The following is an 18,812-nucleotide window of genomic DNA, read 5'->3' on the forward strand; positions in this document are numbered from 1 at the left end:
CGGAGTATTGAACGCTGTCTTCCATTCGTCTCCCTCCTTGATTTGGATTGGATAGTATGCCCCTTTCAGGTCAATCTTGGAAAACCAGGTTGCCCCAAGAACCTGGTTAAAGAAATCCGGAATCAATGGGAGAGCGCATCTATTTTGGACAGTGATTTTATTTAATCTCCGGTAATCAATGGAGATTAAGGAGGAAGAGGGATCATTTCGTAGGGTTTCCGGCCAGTCATTCCCAAGTTGCTTCGAGGGTGGGTTCCTGCGCCCACAAACCCAAGGTACACAATTGTCCAGCCAGGGCACAGTTCTGGAGGATGAGGAGGTGGAGGATGAGGTGGAGGATAAGGAGGAGGAGATGGAGGAGGAGGAACCATGTTCACAGCAGGGTGGCACCCAGACCAGCTCATAGCCATCACTGCTGCGTGGCTGGGGGTATACAGAGGACACAGACGATACACCTCCCACAGAGGACAGCTTTTCTTTGCCTCTGGGCAGCCTGGCACACATGAGAGATTACATGCTGCAGTGTCTCCGCAATGACCGCCGAGTTGCCCACATTCTAACTTGTGCTGATTACTGGGTGGCCACGCTGCTGGATCCCTGGTACAAGGACAACGTAGAGTCCTTAATTCTGTCACTGGAGCATGATCGTAAGATGCGCGAGTACAAGCGCATGCTGTTAGACACGCTGCTGGTGGCATTCCCACCTGACAGCGGGGGCACAGTAGAAGCACAAGGCGAAGGCAGAGGACGAGGAAGAGGTCGCCAACACAGCTGGGGCACCGCCAGCACCTCAGAAGGCAGGGTTAGCATGGCCGAAATGTGGAAAAGCTTTGTCAGCACGCCACAAAAACCAGCACCACCAGCTGATATGGAACGTCTTAGCAGGAGGCAGCATTTCACCAACATGGTGGAGCAGTATGTGTGCACACACCTACATGTACTGAATGACGGTTCTGCCCCCTTTAACTAAGCAGCCATTGTTATACTGCAGCACAATTGCTCATATTTGTATTTTGGATATTTCACACTCTTTTGGAGTGTACCTTGATTTTACAAAATTAAATTAAAACAAAAAACCTGTGTTGGCTATCTCGTCCTCCTCCACCGCCGCTTCTACCTACTTCACTACATCCACCGCCTCCTCAAACTCCTACTCCATATGGAACTCCACCTCATAAATCAATTTTTTTTTTCTACGTGTTTTGTTTTATATAATTTCACTACTTTGTCATTTACATTTTCTGGTGAAATTCACCAATTTTGGTGTGTATAGTACCACTGCTATACCTAGTAGAGGGGTAAAAAATAAAAATAAATTGTCAGTTACATTTTATGGTGAAATTAACCAATTTTTGGGTGTATAGTAGCACTGCTATACCTAGTGGAACGGTAAAAAAAAAAATAATAATAATTGTCAGTTACATTTTCTGGCGAAATAAACAAATTTTGGGGTGTATAGTACCACTGCTACACCTAGTAGAAAGGTTAAAAAAAAAAAAATTGTCAGTTATATATTCTGGTGAAATTCACCAATTTTTGGGTGTGATGTACCACTCCTATACCTAGTAGACCAAAAAAAATAAAATAAATTGTCAGTTAAATTTTTTGGTGAAATTCGCCAATTTTTGGGTGTAATATACCCCTCCTCTACCTAGTTGACAGCTTAATAAATTTCAATAATTTTTCTGTTACATTCTTGGGTTGACATTATACGATTTTAGATGTGAATAAACACCTGCTATGCATAGGTGACAGGGAATAAAATTTAATACATTATTCAGTAATTAATGCGCGCCACATCCTTTCATTCAATGCTTAAACTTTGAAAAGTTGTCACACTTTTATGCTTTAATAATTTCTCCCATATTTCAACTCTAATTTTAAATTTGAAAAAATGGATCCTCCCTTAAATTTGGTCTCTTTTTATCACGCTCCCTCTCCGTCCTGGAACCCTGATTCCTCGCCACCCGTAATCACCATGGTAGGCGCATAAAAGAACATCGAAAGTTGATAGAGCAGATAACACTGGAGGGGGTTATCACAGGTTATATTTCCCAATGTTTTGGGGTGTACCCTAATTTTAAAAATAAAATTTAAATCCAAAAACCAGTGTAGGCTACCTCATCCTCCACCGCCGCTTCCACCGACACATCCACCGCCTCCTCAACCTCCTACTCCATATGGACCTGGTCCTCCTAGATCAAGATAATATTTTTTTATTTTTATGTATTTTATGTTATTTAAAGTCATTTCCCTATCCACATTTGTTTGTAGAGCCCTTGCCATGCTCTTAACCACATTTTGACGCCATTTTAGTGCTCAAAAGTTCGGGTCCCCATTGACTTCAATGGGGTTTGGGTTTAAGGTCAAGTTCGGGTCCAGAACTCAAACTTTTTTCCGAAGTTCGGCCGAACCTGTCGAACCTGAACATCTAGGTGTCTGATCAACTCTTCCCAACACAGAAAGAATATATAGACAGAGGAATTATCATGGAAATGGTTATTGACAATATTATGAGCATTCTTATCCAACTACATATCACAGACCCTATTATAACAATAGACAAGCACCATATCAGGGAAGAAATTCGCAAAGGTATGCTCAGGGAAACTTTAGGTTTCATATAAATAATCAATATCCATGATACCCAAGGAATAATGTTATAGAAGAAGAGAGCATGGGTTTAAGTAAAATAAATATACAACAACAACATTTTCCCCACCAAAACATCAAAAAAGTCCAGAGAGAGGAGCAAAAGAACTTAGAGAACAATATAAAGCCCCTGAAGGAACAAACAAGAACCCCCCCCTAAAAGGATACTTAGAGGCTGTAGGGGAAAAGGAGATAGACCGCCCAAAGACAAAGAAAATAAAGGAAAAATAAATGGGATATACAATTTGAGTTACCGTACACAAACCGAAAATGAAATTGCAGTCCTTTCAAAGGGATTGAAATATGCCCCAACTAAACAGATTAACAAATTTGAAACCTTTTTAGATATACACAGCTTTATTACAAAACTTTATATTGCCAAATATATGGCATCGAATCCCATACAGGAACAAATAGAAATAAAATCATGTGATGTAATTCACACCAATTTACGGAAAAAATCTAGCTTCTTTCCCCAACCCAAAAATAATGAGTGCATAGATGCCTTTAAGAGAGGCGTACTAAAAGAACTAGAACAGATGGACACAAAACCAAAACATATCAATCTTATAGGCTTAATATCTTTAGAGAAAAATACTAAAATAGTGATAAAGCTCACAGATAAGGGGGGATGGGTGGTTATTCTAGACAAAAGTGCTTATGAGGAGGTTCTAAGGGGACTACTACAAGATAAAAATACATATAAGAAGTTAAAAGTGGACCCCACCATCCCTTTAAAAAAAAAAATAGATATGTTATTTAAAAAAGGGAGAGAAAAAATCATCCTAAATAAAAAAGAACATGAGTATTTCGGAATAAAACATCCAGTTATCCCTGTTATTTATTAGTTGCCAAAAATTCATAAGAGTACTATAAACCCCCCTGGGAGACCTATTGTCTTCAGGATTAATTCCCTCATAGGCCACCTTTCCGAATATATAGATTTTTTTCTGCAAAAATATGTAGTAAATATGCCTTCATACCTGAAAGATACAGGGGACACAATTGAACATCTAATGAATTTCGGACCATGCACTGAAGACATACTTATAGCGACCCTAGACGTTACATCACCCTATATGGTAATTCCGATAGAGAAAGTAATAATGGCGGTAGAAATTATCCTAATGAACGATACTGTGATTTCATGTGAACAAAGGAGTTTTCTGCTAGAATGTCAAAAGTTTTGTTTATCCCACAATTATTTTTGGTTCGATGGAAGCTTTTACCTGCAGTGCACCAGGACAGCGATGGGGGTGAAATTCGCCCCCAGTTTCACCAACCTGTATATGGCGGTGTGGGAGGAGACTTACATTGGCCCAAAGTTATGCAGAAATAAAAATGAAGTAGGTCTACAGGGAGTGCAGAATTATTAGGCAAGTTGTATTTTTGAGGATTAATTTTATTATTGAACAGCAACCATGTTCTCAATGAACCCAAAAAACTCATTAATATCAAAGCTGAATATTTTTGGAAGTAGTTTATAGTTTGTTTTTAGTTTTAGCTATTTTAGGGGGATATCTGTGTGTGCAGGTGACTATTACTGTGCATAATTATTAGGCAACTTAACAAAAAACAAATATATACCCATTTCAATTATTTATTTTTACCAGTGAAACCAATATAACATCTCAACATTCACAAATATACATTTCTGACATTCAAAAACAAAACAAAAACAAATCAGTGACCAATATAGCCACATTTCTTTGCAAGGACACTCAAAAGCCTGCCATCCATGGATTCTGTCAGTGTTTTGATCTGTTCACCATCAACATTGCGTGCAGCAGCAACCACAGCCTCCCAGACACTGTTCAGAGAGGTGTACTGTTTTCCCTCCTTGTAAATCTCACATTTGATGATGGACCACAGGTTCTCAATGGGGTTCAGATCAGGTGAACAAGGAGGCCATGTCATTAGATTTTCTTTTTATACCCTTTCTTGCCAGCCACGCTGTGGAGTACTTGGACGCGTGTGATGGAGCATTGTCCTGCATGAAAATCATGTTTTTCTTGAAGGATGCAGACTTCTTCCTGTACCACTGCTTGAAGAAGGTGTCTTCCAGAAACTGGCAGTAGGACTGGGAGTTGAGCTTGACTCCATCCTCAACCCGAAAAGGCCCCACAAGCTCATCTTTGATGATACCAGCCCAAACCAGTACTCCACCTCCAACTTGCTGGCGTCTGAGTCGGACTGGAGCTCTCTGCCCGGCCTTTACCAATCCAGCCATGGGCCCATCCATATGGCCCATCAAGACTCACTCTCATTTCATCAGTCCATAAAACCTTAGAAAAATCAGTCTTGAGATATTTCTTGGCCCAGTCTTGACGTTTCAGCTTGTGTGTCTTGTTCAGTGGTGGTCGTCTTTCAGCCTTTCTTACCTTGGCCATGTCTCTGAGTATTGCACACCTTGTGCTTTTGGGCACTCCAGTGATGTTGCAGCTCTGAAATATGGCCAAACTGGTGGCAAGTGGCATCTTGGCAGCTGCACGCTTGACTTTTCTCAGTTCATGGGCAGTTATTTTGCGCCTTGATTTTTCCACACGCTTCTTGCGACCCTGTTGACTATTTTGAATGAAACGCTTGATTGTTCGATGATCACGCTTCAGAAGCTTTGCAATTTTAAGAGTGCTGCATCCCTCTGCAAGATATCTCACTATTTTTGACTTTTCTGAGCCTGTCAAGTCCTTCTTTTGACCCATTTTGCCAATAGAAAGGAAGTTGCCTAATAATTATGCACACCTAATATAGGGTGTTGATGTCATTAGACCACACCCCTTCTCATTACAGAGATGCACATCACCTAATATGCTTAATTGGTAGTAGGCTTTCGAGCCTATACAGCTTGGAGTAAGACAACATGCATAAAGAGGATGATGTGGTCAAAATACTCATTTGCCTAATAATTCTGCACGCAGTGTATTATCTTGGAAAAGATATATAGACAATTGTCTCCTTATCTGGAGGGGGAATGCGGATGATCTGAATAATTTTTTTAAAGTACATTAATGAAAATGATTGTAACCTCTATTTTACAGGGACTATTAGTGAAATTTCTGTTATTTTCTTAGACCTTGTGATTTTTATGGAAGGGGGAATTTTCAAGACCAAAACTTATTTTAAACCGACAGACACAAATACCTATATATAGACCTCTAGCTGCCATCATAAACCGTGGTTGACGAACATTCCCAAAGGTCAACTAAATAGAATACATCGTAACTGTACTGATTTGCTTGCAGGATTATCATGAACAGGGTTCATTGATTGAAGAAAGGTTTCTAGAAAGAGGCTATAAAAAAGGTTTTCTGAAGGAGTGCAGTGACAAGGTTTTGAAAGAAAGTAAAGAAAAAATGAATAAAAAATATGGGGAAAACAAATCGGTCCCTATGGAAGAAGAAAAATCAAATAGAAATTAAATTTTATTTTATCACACAGTTTAGTAATAACGCGAGTATGATGAAAAATGCTATAAGCAAGAATTGGTCAATTTAAAAAAAATGACCCGGTACTTGGGGGACTGATTCCAAAAAACTGATTGTCAACTTTAAAAAAGCTCCAAACATTAAAGACAAACTGGTACAGAGCCACTTACCCGTACAAAAGAAAAAAAGAAACACCAGTTCACATGGTGCAGTGTTTGCGCGGCTTGTAAAAACCGAAAGAGGGAAGAAAGACAACCCCGAATCGAGGAAGTCACCTCCAGGACCAAGGGGACTTGCTTTAGAATAGGGGGAGGTAATGTGTGATTGTATAGGAGTGGTCTATATGCTGGAGTGCCCATGTAGCCTCCAGTATATTGGAAGAACTTTGAGAAAACTTAAAACAAGTGTACAGGAACACATACGCAACATTAAAAAAGGTGTAAAGACACACAGCGTATCAGCACACTTCAAGAAAACACATAATAAAAATCCACTAGGTCTGAAGTTTGTCAGTTTGGAGAAAGTAAGAAAAAAATGTAGAGGAGAAGATCCGATTATGCAGATAAACAAAAAAGAGGTGGAATGGATTTACCGTATGGGGACTTTGCAGCCTGAGGGGTTTAATGTAGAATTTGACATCAAGACTTGTCTAAAGAGTTAAAACAAACTACTATATGAAACCTAGTAAGTAGCATCTTTTTCAAAAACATCTTTGTTGGAGTTTGATATGACTATCTGTTCTGCCAGTGTGAACACCACCCAAGAGAAGGAAGTGTGTGTGTAGCAGCAGGAGGGAGGTTCTTCTCAGGCATAAAGGTCTGTTTAGACAGACAGGCAGAATTAATATGGGATATCGTTTGGATAAAGTCTGTTTAATATTTTATGTTTTATATTTTTTATTTGGTTTAAATGGCTTTAGGGGTCATCCCTTTAGTATATTTATGATAAAGATTAGTTTTAACCCCTTAAGGACTCAGCCCTATTTCACCTTAAGGACCAGGCCATTTTTTGCAAATCTGACCAGTGTCACTTTAAGTGCTGATAACTTTTAAACGCTTTGACTTATCCAGGCCATTCTGAGATTGTTTATTCGTCACATATTGTACTTCATGACACTGGAAAAATGAAGAAAAAAAAAATCATTTTTATTTATCAAAAAATACCAAATTTCCCAAAAAAAATTTTAAAATTGCAAATTTCCAAGTTTCAATTTCTCTACTTCTATAATACATAGTAATACCTCCAAAAATAGTTATTACTTTACATTCCCCATATGTCTTCATGTTTGGATCATTTTGGGAATGATATTTTTTTTTGGGGGGGTGTTACAAGGCTTAGAAGTTTAGAAGCAAATCTTGAAATTTTTAAGAAATTTTCAAAAACCCAATTTTTAGGGACCATACTTAATAGACAAATACATAATAATACAATAATACATTTAGGGACCTTACATAATAGAAACCACCCAAAAATGACCCCATTCTATAAACTACACCCCTTAAGGTATTCAAAACTGATTTTACAAACTTTGTTAACCCTTTAGGTGTTCAACAAAAAATAATGGAAAATAGAGATACAAAGCAAGGGTTAACAGCCAAACCAAACTCAATATTTATGGCCCTGATTCTGTAGTTTACAGAAACACCCCATATGTGGTCGTAAACTGCTGTATGGGCACACGGCAGGGCACAGAAGGAAAGGAATGCCATACGGTTTTTGGAAGGCAGGTTTTGCTAGACTGTTTTTTTTTACACCATGTCCCATTTAAAGCCCCCTGATGCACCCCTAGAGTAGAAACTCCATAAAAGTGACCCCATCTAAGAATATTCACCCTCAATATATTCAAAACTGATTTTTATAAACGTCGTTAACCCTTTAGGTATTCCACAAGAATTTATGGAAAATAGAGATACAATTTAAAAATTTCCCATTTTTGGCAGATTTTCCATTTTAATAATTTTTTTCCAGTTACAAAGCAAGGGTTAACAGCCAAACCAAACTCAATATTTATGGCCCTGATTCTGTAGTTTACATAAACACCCCATATGTGGTTGTAAACTGCTGTACGGGCACACGGCAGGGCGCAGAAGGAAAGGAATGCCATACGGTTTTTGGAAGGCAGGTTTTGCTGGACTGTTTTTTTTGACACCCATGTCCCATTTGAAGCCCCCTGATGCACCCCTAGAGTAGAAACTCCAAAAAAGTGACCCCATCTAAGAAACTACACCCCTCAAGGTATTCAAAACAGATTTTACAAACATCGTTAACCCTTTAGGTGTTCCACAATTTCAAAATGTTACTTTTTTGGCAGATTTTCCATTTTAATATTTTTTTTCCGGTTACAAAGCAAGGGTTAACAGCCAAACCAAACTCAATATTTATGGCCCTGATTCTGTAGTTTACAGAAACACCCCATATGTGGTCGTAAACCGCTGTACGGGCACACGGCAGGGCGCAGAAGGAAAGGAATGCCATACGGTTTTTGGAAGGCAGGTTTTGCTGGACTGGTTTTTATGACACCATGTCCCATTTGAAGCCCCCCTGATGCAACCCTAGAGTAGAAACTCGATAAAAGTGATGCCATCTAAGAAACTAAACCCCTCAAGGTATTCAAAACAGATTTTACAAACGTCGTTAACCATTTAGGTGTTCCATAAGAGTTATTGGCAAATGAAGATGAAATTTCAGAATTAAATTTTTGGGCAAATTTTCAATTTTAATCCATTTTTCCCAGTAACAAAGCAAGGGTTAACAGCCAAACAAAACTCAATATTTATGGCCCTGATTGTGTAGTTTACAGAAACACCCCATATGTGGTCGTAAACAGCAGAAGGAAAGGAATGCCATACAGTTTTTGGAAGGCAGATTTTGCTGTACTGGTTTTTTTTACACCATGTCCCATTTGAAGCCCCCCTGATGCACCCCTAGAGTAGAAACTCCAAAAAGGTGGACCCATTTTAGAAACTATGGGATAGGGTGGCAGTATTGTTGGTACTAATTTAGGGTACATATGATTTTTGGTTGCTCTATATTACACTTTTTGTGAGGCAAGATAACAAGATAAAGCTGTTTTGGCACTGTTTTTATTTTTTGTTTTTTACAACATTCATTTGAAAGGTTAGATCATATGATATTTTTATAGACCAGGTTGTCACGGATGCGACGATACCTAATATACTTTTTTTTTTATTTATGTAAGTTTTACACAATGATTTCATTTTTGAAGCAAAAAAAATCATGTTTTAGTGTTTCCATAGTCTGAGAGCCATTATTTTTTCAGTTTTTGGGCGATTACCTTGGGTAGGGTATGATTTTTTCGGGATAAGATGATGGTTTTATTGGCACTATTTTGGGGTGCGTGTGACTTTTTGATCACTTGCTATTACACTTTTTGTGATGTAAGGTGACAAAAAATGGTTTATATAGCAAAGTTTTTATTTTAAATTTTTTACGGTGTTTATTTGAGGGGATAGGTCATGTGATATTTTTATAGAGCCGGTCGATAAGGACGCGGCGATACATAATATGTATACTTTTTTTTATTTATGTAAGTTTTACACAATGATTTCATTTTTGAAGCAGAGCCTCCTGATGCTGCTGCCACCTCCAGACTGTCATTGTGCCACTCTGTGGTCTCCTCATGCTGCTGCCACCTCCAGACTCTATCTTTGTGCCACTCTGCGGCCTCCTGATGCTGCTGCCACCTCCAGACTGTCATTGTGCCACTCTGTGGTCTCCTCATGCTGCTGCCACCTCCAGACTCTATCTTTGTGCTGCTTTGCGGCCTCCTGATGCTGCCGCCAACTCCAGAATCTATCATTGTGCCGCTCTGTGGTCTCCTCATGCTGCTTCCACCTCACTACTATGTCATAGGGCCACTCTGTGGACTTCTCATGCTGTTCCCACCCTCCCCACTTTATGACTGGACCACTGTTTTGCCTTTTGGCCTGGCTAAAATCATCATTTATTTGACCCTTCCTCTGATCTGTCAGAAGGATGAAAAAATGAGACGCACAACGGATCCTGTCTGTGCAGGGCCAGTGCAAGGATTTTTGGCAATACAAGCAAAGCTACATTTTGGCGCCCCCCCCCCTCGCAGCGCACCTGGCCCTGGTCCCGTCTGCAGCAGCTGGCTTCTCCTCTCTGTGGTCCTGGTATCTTCTCTCTGCTTCAGACAATCGCTGGTTTGAGGACCTTTTTTTCGCCCTCTAAGAAGCAGGAGTTTTAGAGGAGGATAATAAGAAAAAAATATTTTCCCTTACACCTCAGGTCAGACCAGCAATCAGACCCCCAATGCCTCAGATCATACCCCCATGTCAGCCATCATGCCCCCATGTCAGCCATCATGCCCCCATGTCAGCCATCATGCCCCCATGTCAGCCATCATGCCCCCATGTCAGCCATCAGCCCCCATCCATCAGCCCCCCGTGTAAGCCATCATGCACCCATGTCACATTTCTCCCCCTCCTTTTGACATAATCCCCTCTGTCACATTTCTCAAACTCCTTGTCACATTTCACCCCCTCAATGTCACATTTCTCCCCCTACATCCATGTCACATTACCCGCTTCGCGTCACATCATGATCACATTGTTACCCCCTATTGTGTCACATTCCCCCCCCCCATGGCACATCACCCCCCCCGGCCAGCCCTGGCCCCATCCCCATGTCACAGACTACAAACATTGTCCCCCCTCCCATCATGTCACGGTCACCACCCCCCCTCTATTTATGATTGTTGTTTGTGTAATAATTTTATTTAAACACATTTATGCCGTGCACTCTGGTGCTAGTGCGCTCACCAGCGATCACCTACCCACCTGTCCTGCTGCTACGGCAATCTGGCTGTGTGTGAATCAGACTTACAGATACAGTCAGCTCCAGTCCCTGCTGCCGCCCACCGCGCCACTCGCCAGTCACACCCTCCTGGCCTGACCCCGTGACCGTGTTGCCGTGCTGCATCTGTGAGTGAGGGCCCACAGCGCACACGCAGGCTGGGGCGGGCGGCCGGCGGCACTGCGGCGCAACTCACAAGTAAGTTATAAAAAAAAAAAAAAGGTTCATGAAACTATTAACAGACTGGTACAGAGGGGTAGAGGTTACAATCTATCTAATATATCTATCGTTTTTATATCTATAATTCTATCTATCTTCACATCTTCCTGTTTACTGTTCCCTTTTATGTTACACAGCTTTAGTAAATCTCCCCCATTGTTTCTTCTTATATTCCTGTTTCTATATTGTACATTTTTTGACCTAACGTTCTATTATTATTACCTTCCATGGTGATTTTCATAGATGGGGAATCTGGAAAAAAAATGTGAAAAATATATGTAAGATGTCTATAAAGTGTATTTTTTATTTGTCTGACACAATCTGCTGCTCTCTGTATAACATATATCAGTGGGACGATCAGATTACTGCTAGAGGCAGCAGACCCACTACAGATTTCAAGAAATTCACGCACCTCCAAAGCAAGTCTGTCACCTCTAAAATGGGTCTCAGAGTAAGCATACTGCCATGTACAGTAGGAGCTCCAAAACATAACTTTACCTTTCTAGTGAAATTCTGTTCATCTGATCCTGATAAATGATTTTTATACTTTTATGCAATATGTTTTTCGGTGCACCATAGGCAGTGGTGTTCCATTTGGTGCAGCATTATTCCTCCAGTAACACCGCCCAATCCTCCCGCTTTTGTTTGCCTGACAGCCCCTGACATTTCAGACCGAGTAGTGATGATTCTGGGGGTGCAGGGTGCACTGAACGGCGCCTTCCCACCCTTGAACTAGCAAAAACATTATTTAAAAAAATAAATATAAAAAATTAAAAAAAGAATCGTTAATTTCTAACGATAATTTGTTTTCCCTTAGTCCTAACAGCAGCACAGATGGGGTTAACCACCCCCCATGGACTGGTAGGACCGGCGGAATTTTAATGAGCCCAAGTAATAATTAAACACTTAAACCTCCCCTATAAAGGAGGGAATCACCTCCAGCCCATTGTGTTATAGCAAGAAAAAACTAGTCTTACTAGGGTGGGAAATTTGTGTGCTGCTGTTAGGACTAAGGGAAAACAAATTATCGTTAGAAATTAACGATTCCCTTACGTCCTACCAGCAGCACAGATGGGGAGATAGCAAGAAGAACCCCTAGGGAGGGCCATCATGCCTGGCAGAACTAAGAATAGTCTGCCCAAAGGCCGAGTACTCAGCTAATCTGGCATCTAGTCTATAATAGGAGATGAATGTTGATTCAGAGCTCCAGGAGGCAGATTTACAAATCATGTCGAGCGGAAGAAGACTCCTCTCGGCAAAAGAAGTAGCTACAGCCCTCGTAGAATGGGCTTTTACAAACCCCGGAGGGTCTAGAGATTGGGAAACAAAAGGATTCCCCATTAGCCTCCTTAATCCATCGACTGATGGATGGTTTAAACGCCTTACAGCCTTTAAACTTACCGGCAAACAGGATTAGAAGATTTTCATCTTTCCTGAACTCCTTGATCTATCCACATAGATCAGGAGGCATCTCAAGACATCCAAGGATGTATAGCAGGTTCCTCGGAGGAGGTAGAAGGTCTAGAAAGAACCGGGAGGGATATCACCTGGTTGATATTCTGGAAAGAAGGAACCTTAGGTCTAAAGTACGGGAGAAATCTTAAAAGGACCCGGTCTTGCAAAAAAATGGTATAGGGCTCGTGCGCTGATAGAGCTTGAAGCTCAGAGACCCTCTTGGCCGAAGTCACAGCAAGAAGAAAAAACAAGTTTTCTTAAATAGGGGAGGGAGTGGGCTCAGAGCCGAGTCCCCGCCCCCAGAGGAGAAAATACATAACAGTAAATAAAAAGGTTTCCCCCCAGGAAGGAATACAATAAAACCTCCAACCGGAGGGAAAATCGCAGATTATATATAAAAAAATCGCAATAATGACGCAAAATCGCGTCGCAAGGAAAAAATTCCGGAAGTGACGTCAGATTCGGAAGATGGTGGCGCCCAGCGGCCGCAAGGAAAAGGACCAGCGGCCGCCGAAAAACGCACCACAGCGAAGCACCGCAGTGAAGCACCGCAGCGAAGCACCGCAGCGAAGCACCGCAGCGAAGCACCGCTGCGAAGCACCGCTGAGCAGCGCCGGCAGCAGGTAAGCTGCCGGACAAGCAATAGTAGTAAAAGCGGAGGCAAAGCCCGCAGATAACATGAAAAAAAGATTCCCCCCTAAGAGAGGGGGAATCACCGCACAGCCCACCTGTCCGGAGGACAGAAAAAAACACAATGGGCTGGAGGTGATTCCTTCCTTCATAGGGGAGGTTTAAGTGTTTAATTATTACTTGGGCTAATTAAAATTCCGCCGGTCCTACCAGTCCATGGGGGGTGGTTAACCCCATCTGTGCTGCTGGTAGGACATAAGGGAAGAAGCATTTCTCAGGATTAGAGGCCAGGATTTCACCAGAAAGATACTGGGGGGTCATTTATCATCTAAGATCGTTTTCATGTTACTTTTACATCTGGTTAACCGTATTGTTGTATGACAGCTTAAAAAATACATCAAGGACTGCTTGGCAGAAGATGCAACTTTTTTGGCGACTTTTCTGTTATATTTTAAGTATTTCACAGATGGTAAACGTACCATAATCCAGGTCTAATCTTATTTACTGCTCTAAACATAGACTACATTGAAAAGTGGCACAGATCGTGAATGTAGAATGTATCTGACCTCGAGAATTACTACAGAAAGGAGCAGATAAATGAACGGATAGCGTATTATATGTGTAATAGGGATGCTTTATACTTACTGTGATATATGATTTCTACCGTCCTGTGTGCGGCCCCATGTTCATTCTCTGCAGAGCACCGATATCTCCCAGCATGACTCAGGGTAATGTTGCTGAGTGTAGAATCCCCGCCCGTCACATTTACAGCGGTGATATCATCAGTATCAGCACCTAAGAGAGCAAGGTATGAAATCATAGATGGAATCTATCTATCTATCTATCTATCTATCTATCTATCTATCTATCTATCTATCTATCTATCTATCTATCTCCTATCTACATTATGACTGTGACTTTTAACTCTGCTACATCCATATCTATCTATCTATTATTGTTATTATTATTAATATTATTATTATTATTATATTATTTACTTATTTTAAAGTGCCAGTAACTCCCTGGTGCTGTACATCTATCCGAGGTTACACAAATATAAAAATACAATAAACAAGAAACTATTAACAGACTGCTACAGAGGGGTAGAGGACCCTGCCCGCAAGAGCTTACAATCTATCTAATATAAAAAAAAATTAAAAAAAGGGGGTCAGTCAGCACATACAAAACCGCAGAAGCACATTGCTATGGCAAGGAACAACATTTAAAGACAGAAACCTGCAATGCGACAATTAACTGCATTATAGAGTACAAAATTGCATAATAATAACAAGTGCTACACTATAAGTGCGAGATACTTGGCAAATCGTTTTGTACAAAATTATTTGAGCCCGTCTGCCGAGCGTCAAGGCGATCTCTGTTAGACGGGTTCCTACGCTAAATTCTACCTGTTAGGCGCCATGACGGCTACCATACACTTCAGGGAGTGAGGTTTCACATACCTACGATAATTTTACCTGTTAGGTGCCATGACGGCTACCATACACTTCAGGTAAAGAGTCTTTACCACCCTGTCTGCCCTATAGGCTGATTTTAATTAGTGTTAGTACATAGTCAGGCCTGCTCCCCTTCACTCACTGAAGCCATGGCACCAGGAGTGGGATAGTTTGTGGACTCTCACTGCAGTCCTTGGTAGCCATTTGGCGCCGGTGATGTCGTAGAGAGGGCCTGCTGTGTAACCTACACTCCCTGAAGTGTATGGTAGCCGTCATGGCACCTAACAGGTAAAATTATCGTAGGTATGTGGAACCTCACTCCCTGAAGTGTATGGTAGCCGTCATGGCGCCTAACAGGTAGAATTTAGCGTAGGAACCCGTCTAACAGAGATCGCCTTGACGCCCGGCAGACGGGCTCAAATAATTTTGTACAAAACGATTTGCCAAGTATCTCGCACTTATAGTGTAGCACTTGTTATTATTATGCAATTTTGTACTCTATATTGCAGTTAATTGTTGCATTGCATGTTTCTGTCTTTAAATCTATCTAATATATCTATCTATTTAATATCTATCATTCTATCTATCTTCACATCTTCCTGTTTACTGTTCCCTTTTATGTTGACTATATGTTACACAGCTTTAGTAAATCTGCCCCATTGTTTCTTCTTATATTCCTGTTTCTATATTGGACATTTTTAGACCTAACGTTCTATTATTATTACCTTCCATGGTGATTTTCATAGATGGGGAATCTGGAAAAAAAGAAATTAAAAATATATTTAAGATGTCTATAAAGTGTATTTTTTTTTTGTCTGACACAATCTGCTGCTCTCTATACAATATATGTCAGTGGAACGATCAGATTACTCACACTGTAACATTGTTACACATCTCATGTCCTGGGCAACAGCTTCACCACTAGAGACTAGAGTTGAGCGAACACCTGGATGTTCGGGTTCGAGAAGTTCGGCCGAACTTCCCGGAAATGTTCGGATTCGGGATCCGAACCCGATCCGTACTTCGTCCCGAACCCGAACCCCATTGAAGTCAATGGGGACCCGAACTTTTCGGCACTAAAAAGGCTGTAAAACAGCCCAGGAAAGAGCTAGAGGGCTGCAAAAGGCAGCAACATGTAGGTAAATCCCCTGCAAACAAATGTGGATAGGGAAATGAATTAAAATTAAAATAAAAATAAAAAAATGACCCAATATCAATTGGACAGAGGTCCCATAGCAGAGAATCTGGTTTCACGTCAGCAGAGAATCAGTCTCTTCATGCCATAGCAAAGAATCTGGCTTCATGTCAGCAGAGAATCAGTCTCTTCATGCCATAGAAGAGAATCTGGCTTCATGTCAGCACAGAATCTGTCTTCATGTCATAGCAGAGAATCAGGCTTCACGTCACCCACCACTGGAACAGGCCACTGTCACACATTTAGGCCCCGGCACCCAGACAGAGGAGAGCGGTCCCGTAACAGAGAATCTGGCCTTATGTCAGCGCAGAATCTGTCTTCATGTCATAGCAGAGAATCAGGCTTCACGTCACCCACCACTGGAACAGGCCACTGTCACATATTTAGGCCCAGGCACCCAGACAGAGGAGAGCGGTCCCGTAACAGAGAATCTGGCCTTATGTCAGCGCAGAATCTGTATTCATGTCATAGCAGAGAATCAGGCTTCACGTCACCCACCACTGGAACAGGCCACTGTCACACATTTAGGCCCAGGCACCCAGACAGAGGAGAGAGGTCCCGTAAGAGAGAATCTGGCCTTATGTCAGCACAGAATCTGTCTTCATGTCATAGCAGAGAATCAGGCTTCACGTCACCCACCACTGGAACAGGCCACTGTCACACATTTAGGCCCAGGCACCCAGGCAGAGGAGAGAGGTCCCGTAACAGAGAATCTGGCCTTATGTCAGCGCAGAATCTGTCTTCATGTCATAGCAGAGAATCAGGCTTCACGTCACCCACCACTGGAACAGGCCACTGTCACACATTTAGGCCCAGGCACCAAGACAGAGGAGAGAGGTCCCGTAACAGAGAATCTGGCCTTATGTCAACACAGAATCTGTCTTCATGTCATAGCAGAGAATCAGACTTCACGTCACCCACCACTGGAACAGGCCACTGTCACACATTTAGGCCCAGGCACCCAGGCAGAGGAGAGAGGTCCCGTAACAGAGAATCTGGCCTTATGTCAGCACAGAATCTGTCTTCATGTCATAGCAGAGAATCAGGCTTCACGTCACCCACCACTGGAACAAGCCACTGTCACATATTTAGGCCCCGGCACCCAGACAGAGGAGAGAGGTCCCGTAACAGAGAATCTGGCCTTATGTCAGCACAGAATCTGTCTTCATGTCATAGCAGAGAATCAGGCTTCACGTCACCCACCACTGGAACAGGCCACTGTCACACATTTAGGCCCAGGCACACAGGCAGAGGAGAGAGGTCCCGTAACAGAGAATCTGGCCATATGTCAGCGCAGAATCTGTATTCATGTCATAGCAGAGAATCAGGCTTCACGTCACCCACCACTGGAACAGGCCACTGTCACACATTTAGGCCCAGGTACCCAGGCAGAGGAGAGAGGTCCCGTAACAGAGAATCTGGCCTTATGTCAGCGCAGAATCTGTCTTCATGTCATAGCAGAGAATCAGGCTTCACGTCACCCACCACTGGAACAGGCCACTGTCACACATTTAGGCCCCGGCACCCAGACAGAGGAGAGCGGTCCCGTAACAGAGAATCTGGCCTTATGTCAGCGCAGAATCTGTATTCATGTCATAGCAGAGAATCAGGCTTCACGTCACCCACCACTGGAACAGGCCACTGTCACACATTTAGGCCCAGGCACCCAGGCAGAGGAGAGAGGTCCCGTAAGAGAGAATCTGGCCTTATGTCAGCGCAGAATCTGTCTTCATGTCATAGCAGAGAATCAGGCTTCACCTCACCCACCACTGGAACAGGCCACTGTCACACATTTAGGCCCCGGCACCAAGACAGAGGAGAGAGGTCCTGTAACAGTGAATCTGGCCTTATGTCAGCATAGAATCTGTATTCATGTCATAGCAGAGAATCAAGCTTCACGTCACCCACCACTGGAACAGGCCACTGTCACACATTTAGGCCCAGGTACCCAGGCAGAGGAGAGAGGTCCCGTAACAGCAAATCTGGCCTTATGTCAGCGCAGAATCAGTCTTCATGTCATAGCAGAGAATCAGGCTTCACGTCACCCACCACTGGAACAGGCCACTGTCACACATTTAGGCCCAGGCACCCAGGCAGAGGAGAGAGGTCGCGTAACAGAGAATCTGGCCTTATGTCAGCACAGAATCTGTCTTCATGTCATAGCAGAGAATCAGGCTTCACGTCACCCACCACTGGAACAAGCCACTGTCACACATTTAGGCCCCGGCACCCAGACAGAGGAGAGCGGTCCCGTAACAGAGAATCTGGCCTTATGTCAGCGCAGAATCTGTATTCATGTCATAGCAGAGAATCAGGCTTCACGTCACCCACCACTGGAACAGGCCACTGTCACACATTTAGGCCCAGGTACCCAGGCAGAGGAGAGAGGTCCCGTAACAGAGAATCTGGCCTTATGTCAGCACAGAATCTGTCTTCATGTCATAGCAGAGAATCAGGCTTCACGTCACCCACCACTGGAACAGGCCACTGTCACACATTTAGGCCCCGGCACCCAGACAGAGGAGAGGTTCATTCAACTTTGGGTTGCCCCGCAATATAATGGTAAAATGAAATTAAAAATAGTATTGAATGAGGAAGTGCCCTGGAGTAGAATAATATATTGTTAAGGGGAGGTAGTTAATATCTAATCTGCACAAGGGATGGACAGGTCCTGTGGGATCCATGCCTGGTTCATTTTTATGAACGTCAGCTTGTCCACATTGGCTGTAGACAGGCGGCTGCGTTTGTCTGTAATGACGCCCCCTGCCGTGCTGAATACACGTTCAGACAAAACGCTGGCCGCCGGGCAGGCCAGCACCTCCAAGGCATAAAAGGCTAGCTCTGGCCACGTGGACAATTTGGAGACCCAGAAGTTGAATGGGGCCGAACCATCAGTCAGTACGTGGAGGGGTGTGCACAGGTACTGTTCCACCATGTTAGTGAAAT

The 18,812-nt window shown here is 42.6% G+C and overlaps 1 protein-coding gene across 1 annotated transcript in view; it reads right to left on the reverse strand.

Moving 5' to 3' along the window:
- LOC120991856 (sialic acid-binding Ig-like lectin 12) overlaps window positions 1-18,812 on the reverse strand; it is a 999,480-nt gene that overhangs the window by 45,882 nt on the left and 934,786 nt on the right. The window contains exon 5 of the mRNA XM_040420617.1: window positions 15,397-15,426. Coding sequence (XP_040276551.1) covers window positions 15,397-15,426 — 30 coding nt within the window. The remainder of the gene's footprint in view (window positions 1-15,396; window positions 15,427-18,812) is intronic.

Source organism: Bufo bufo, chromosome 1 (genome assembly GCF_905171765.1).
Source record: "Bufo bufo chromosome 1, aBufBuf1.1, whole genome shotgun sequence".
Classification (NCBI taxonomy): Eukaryota; Metazoa; Chordata; class Amphibia; order Anura; family Bufonidae; genus Bufo; species Bufo bufo.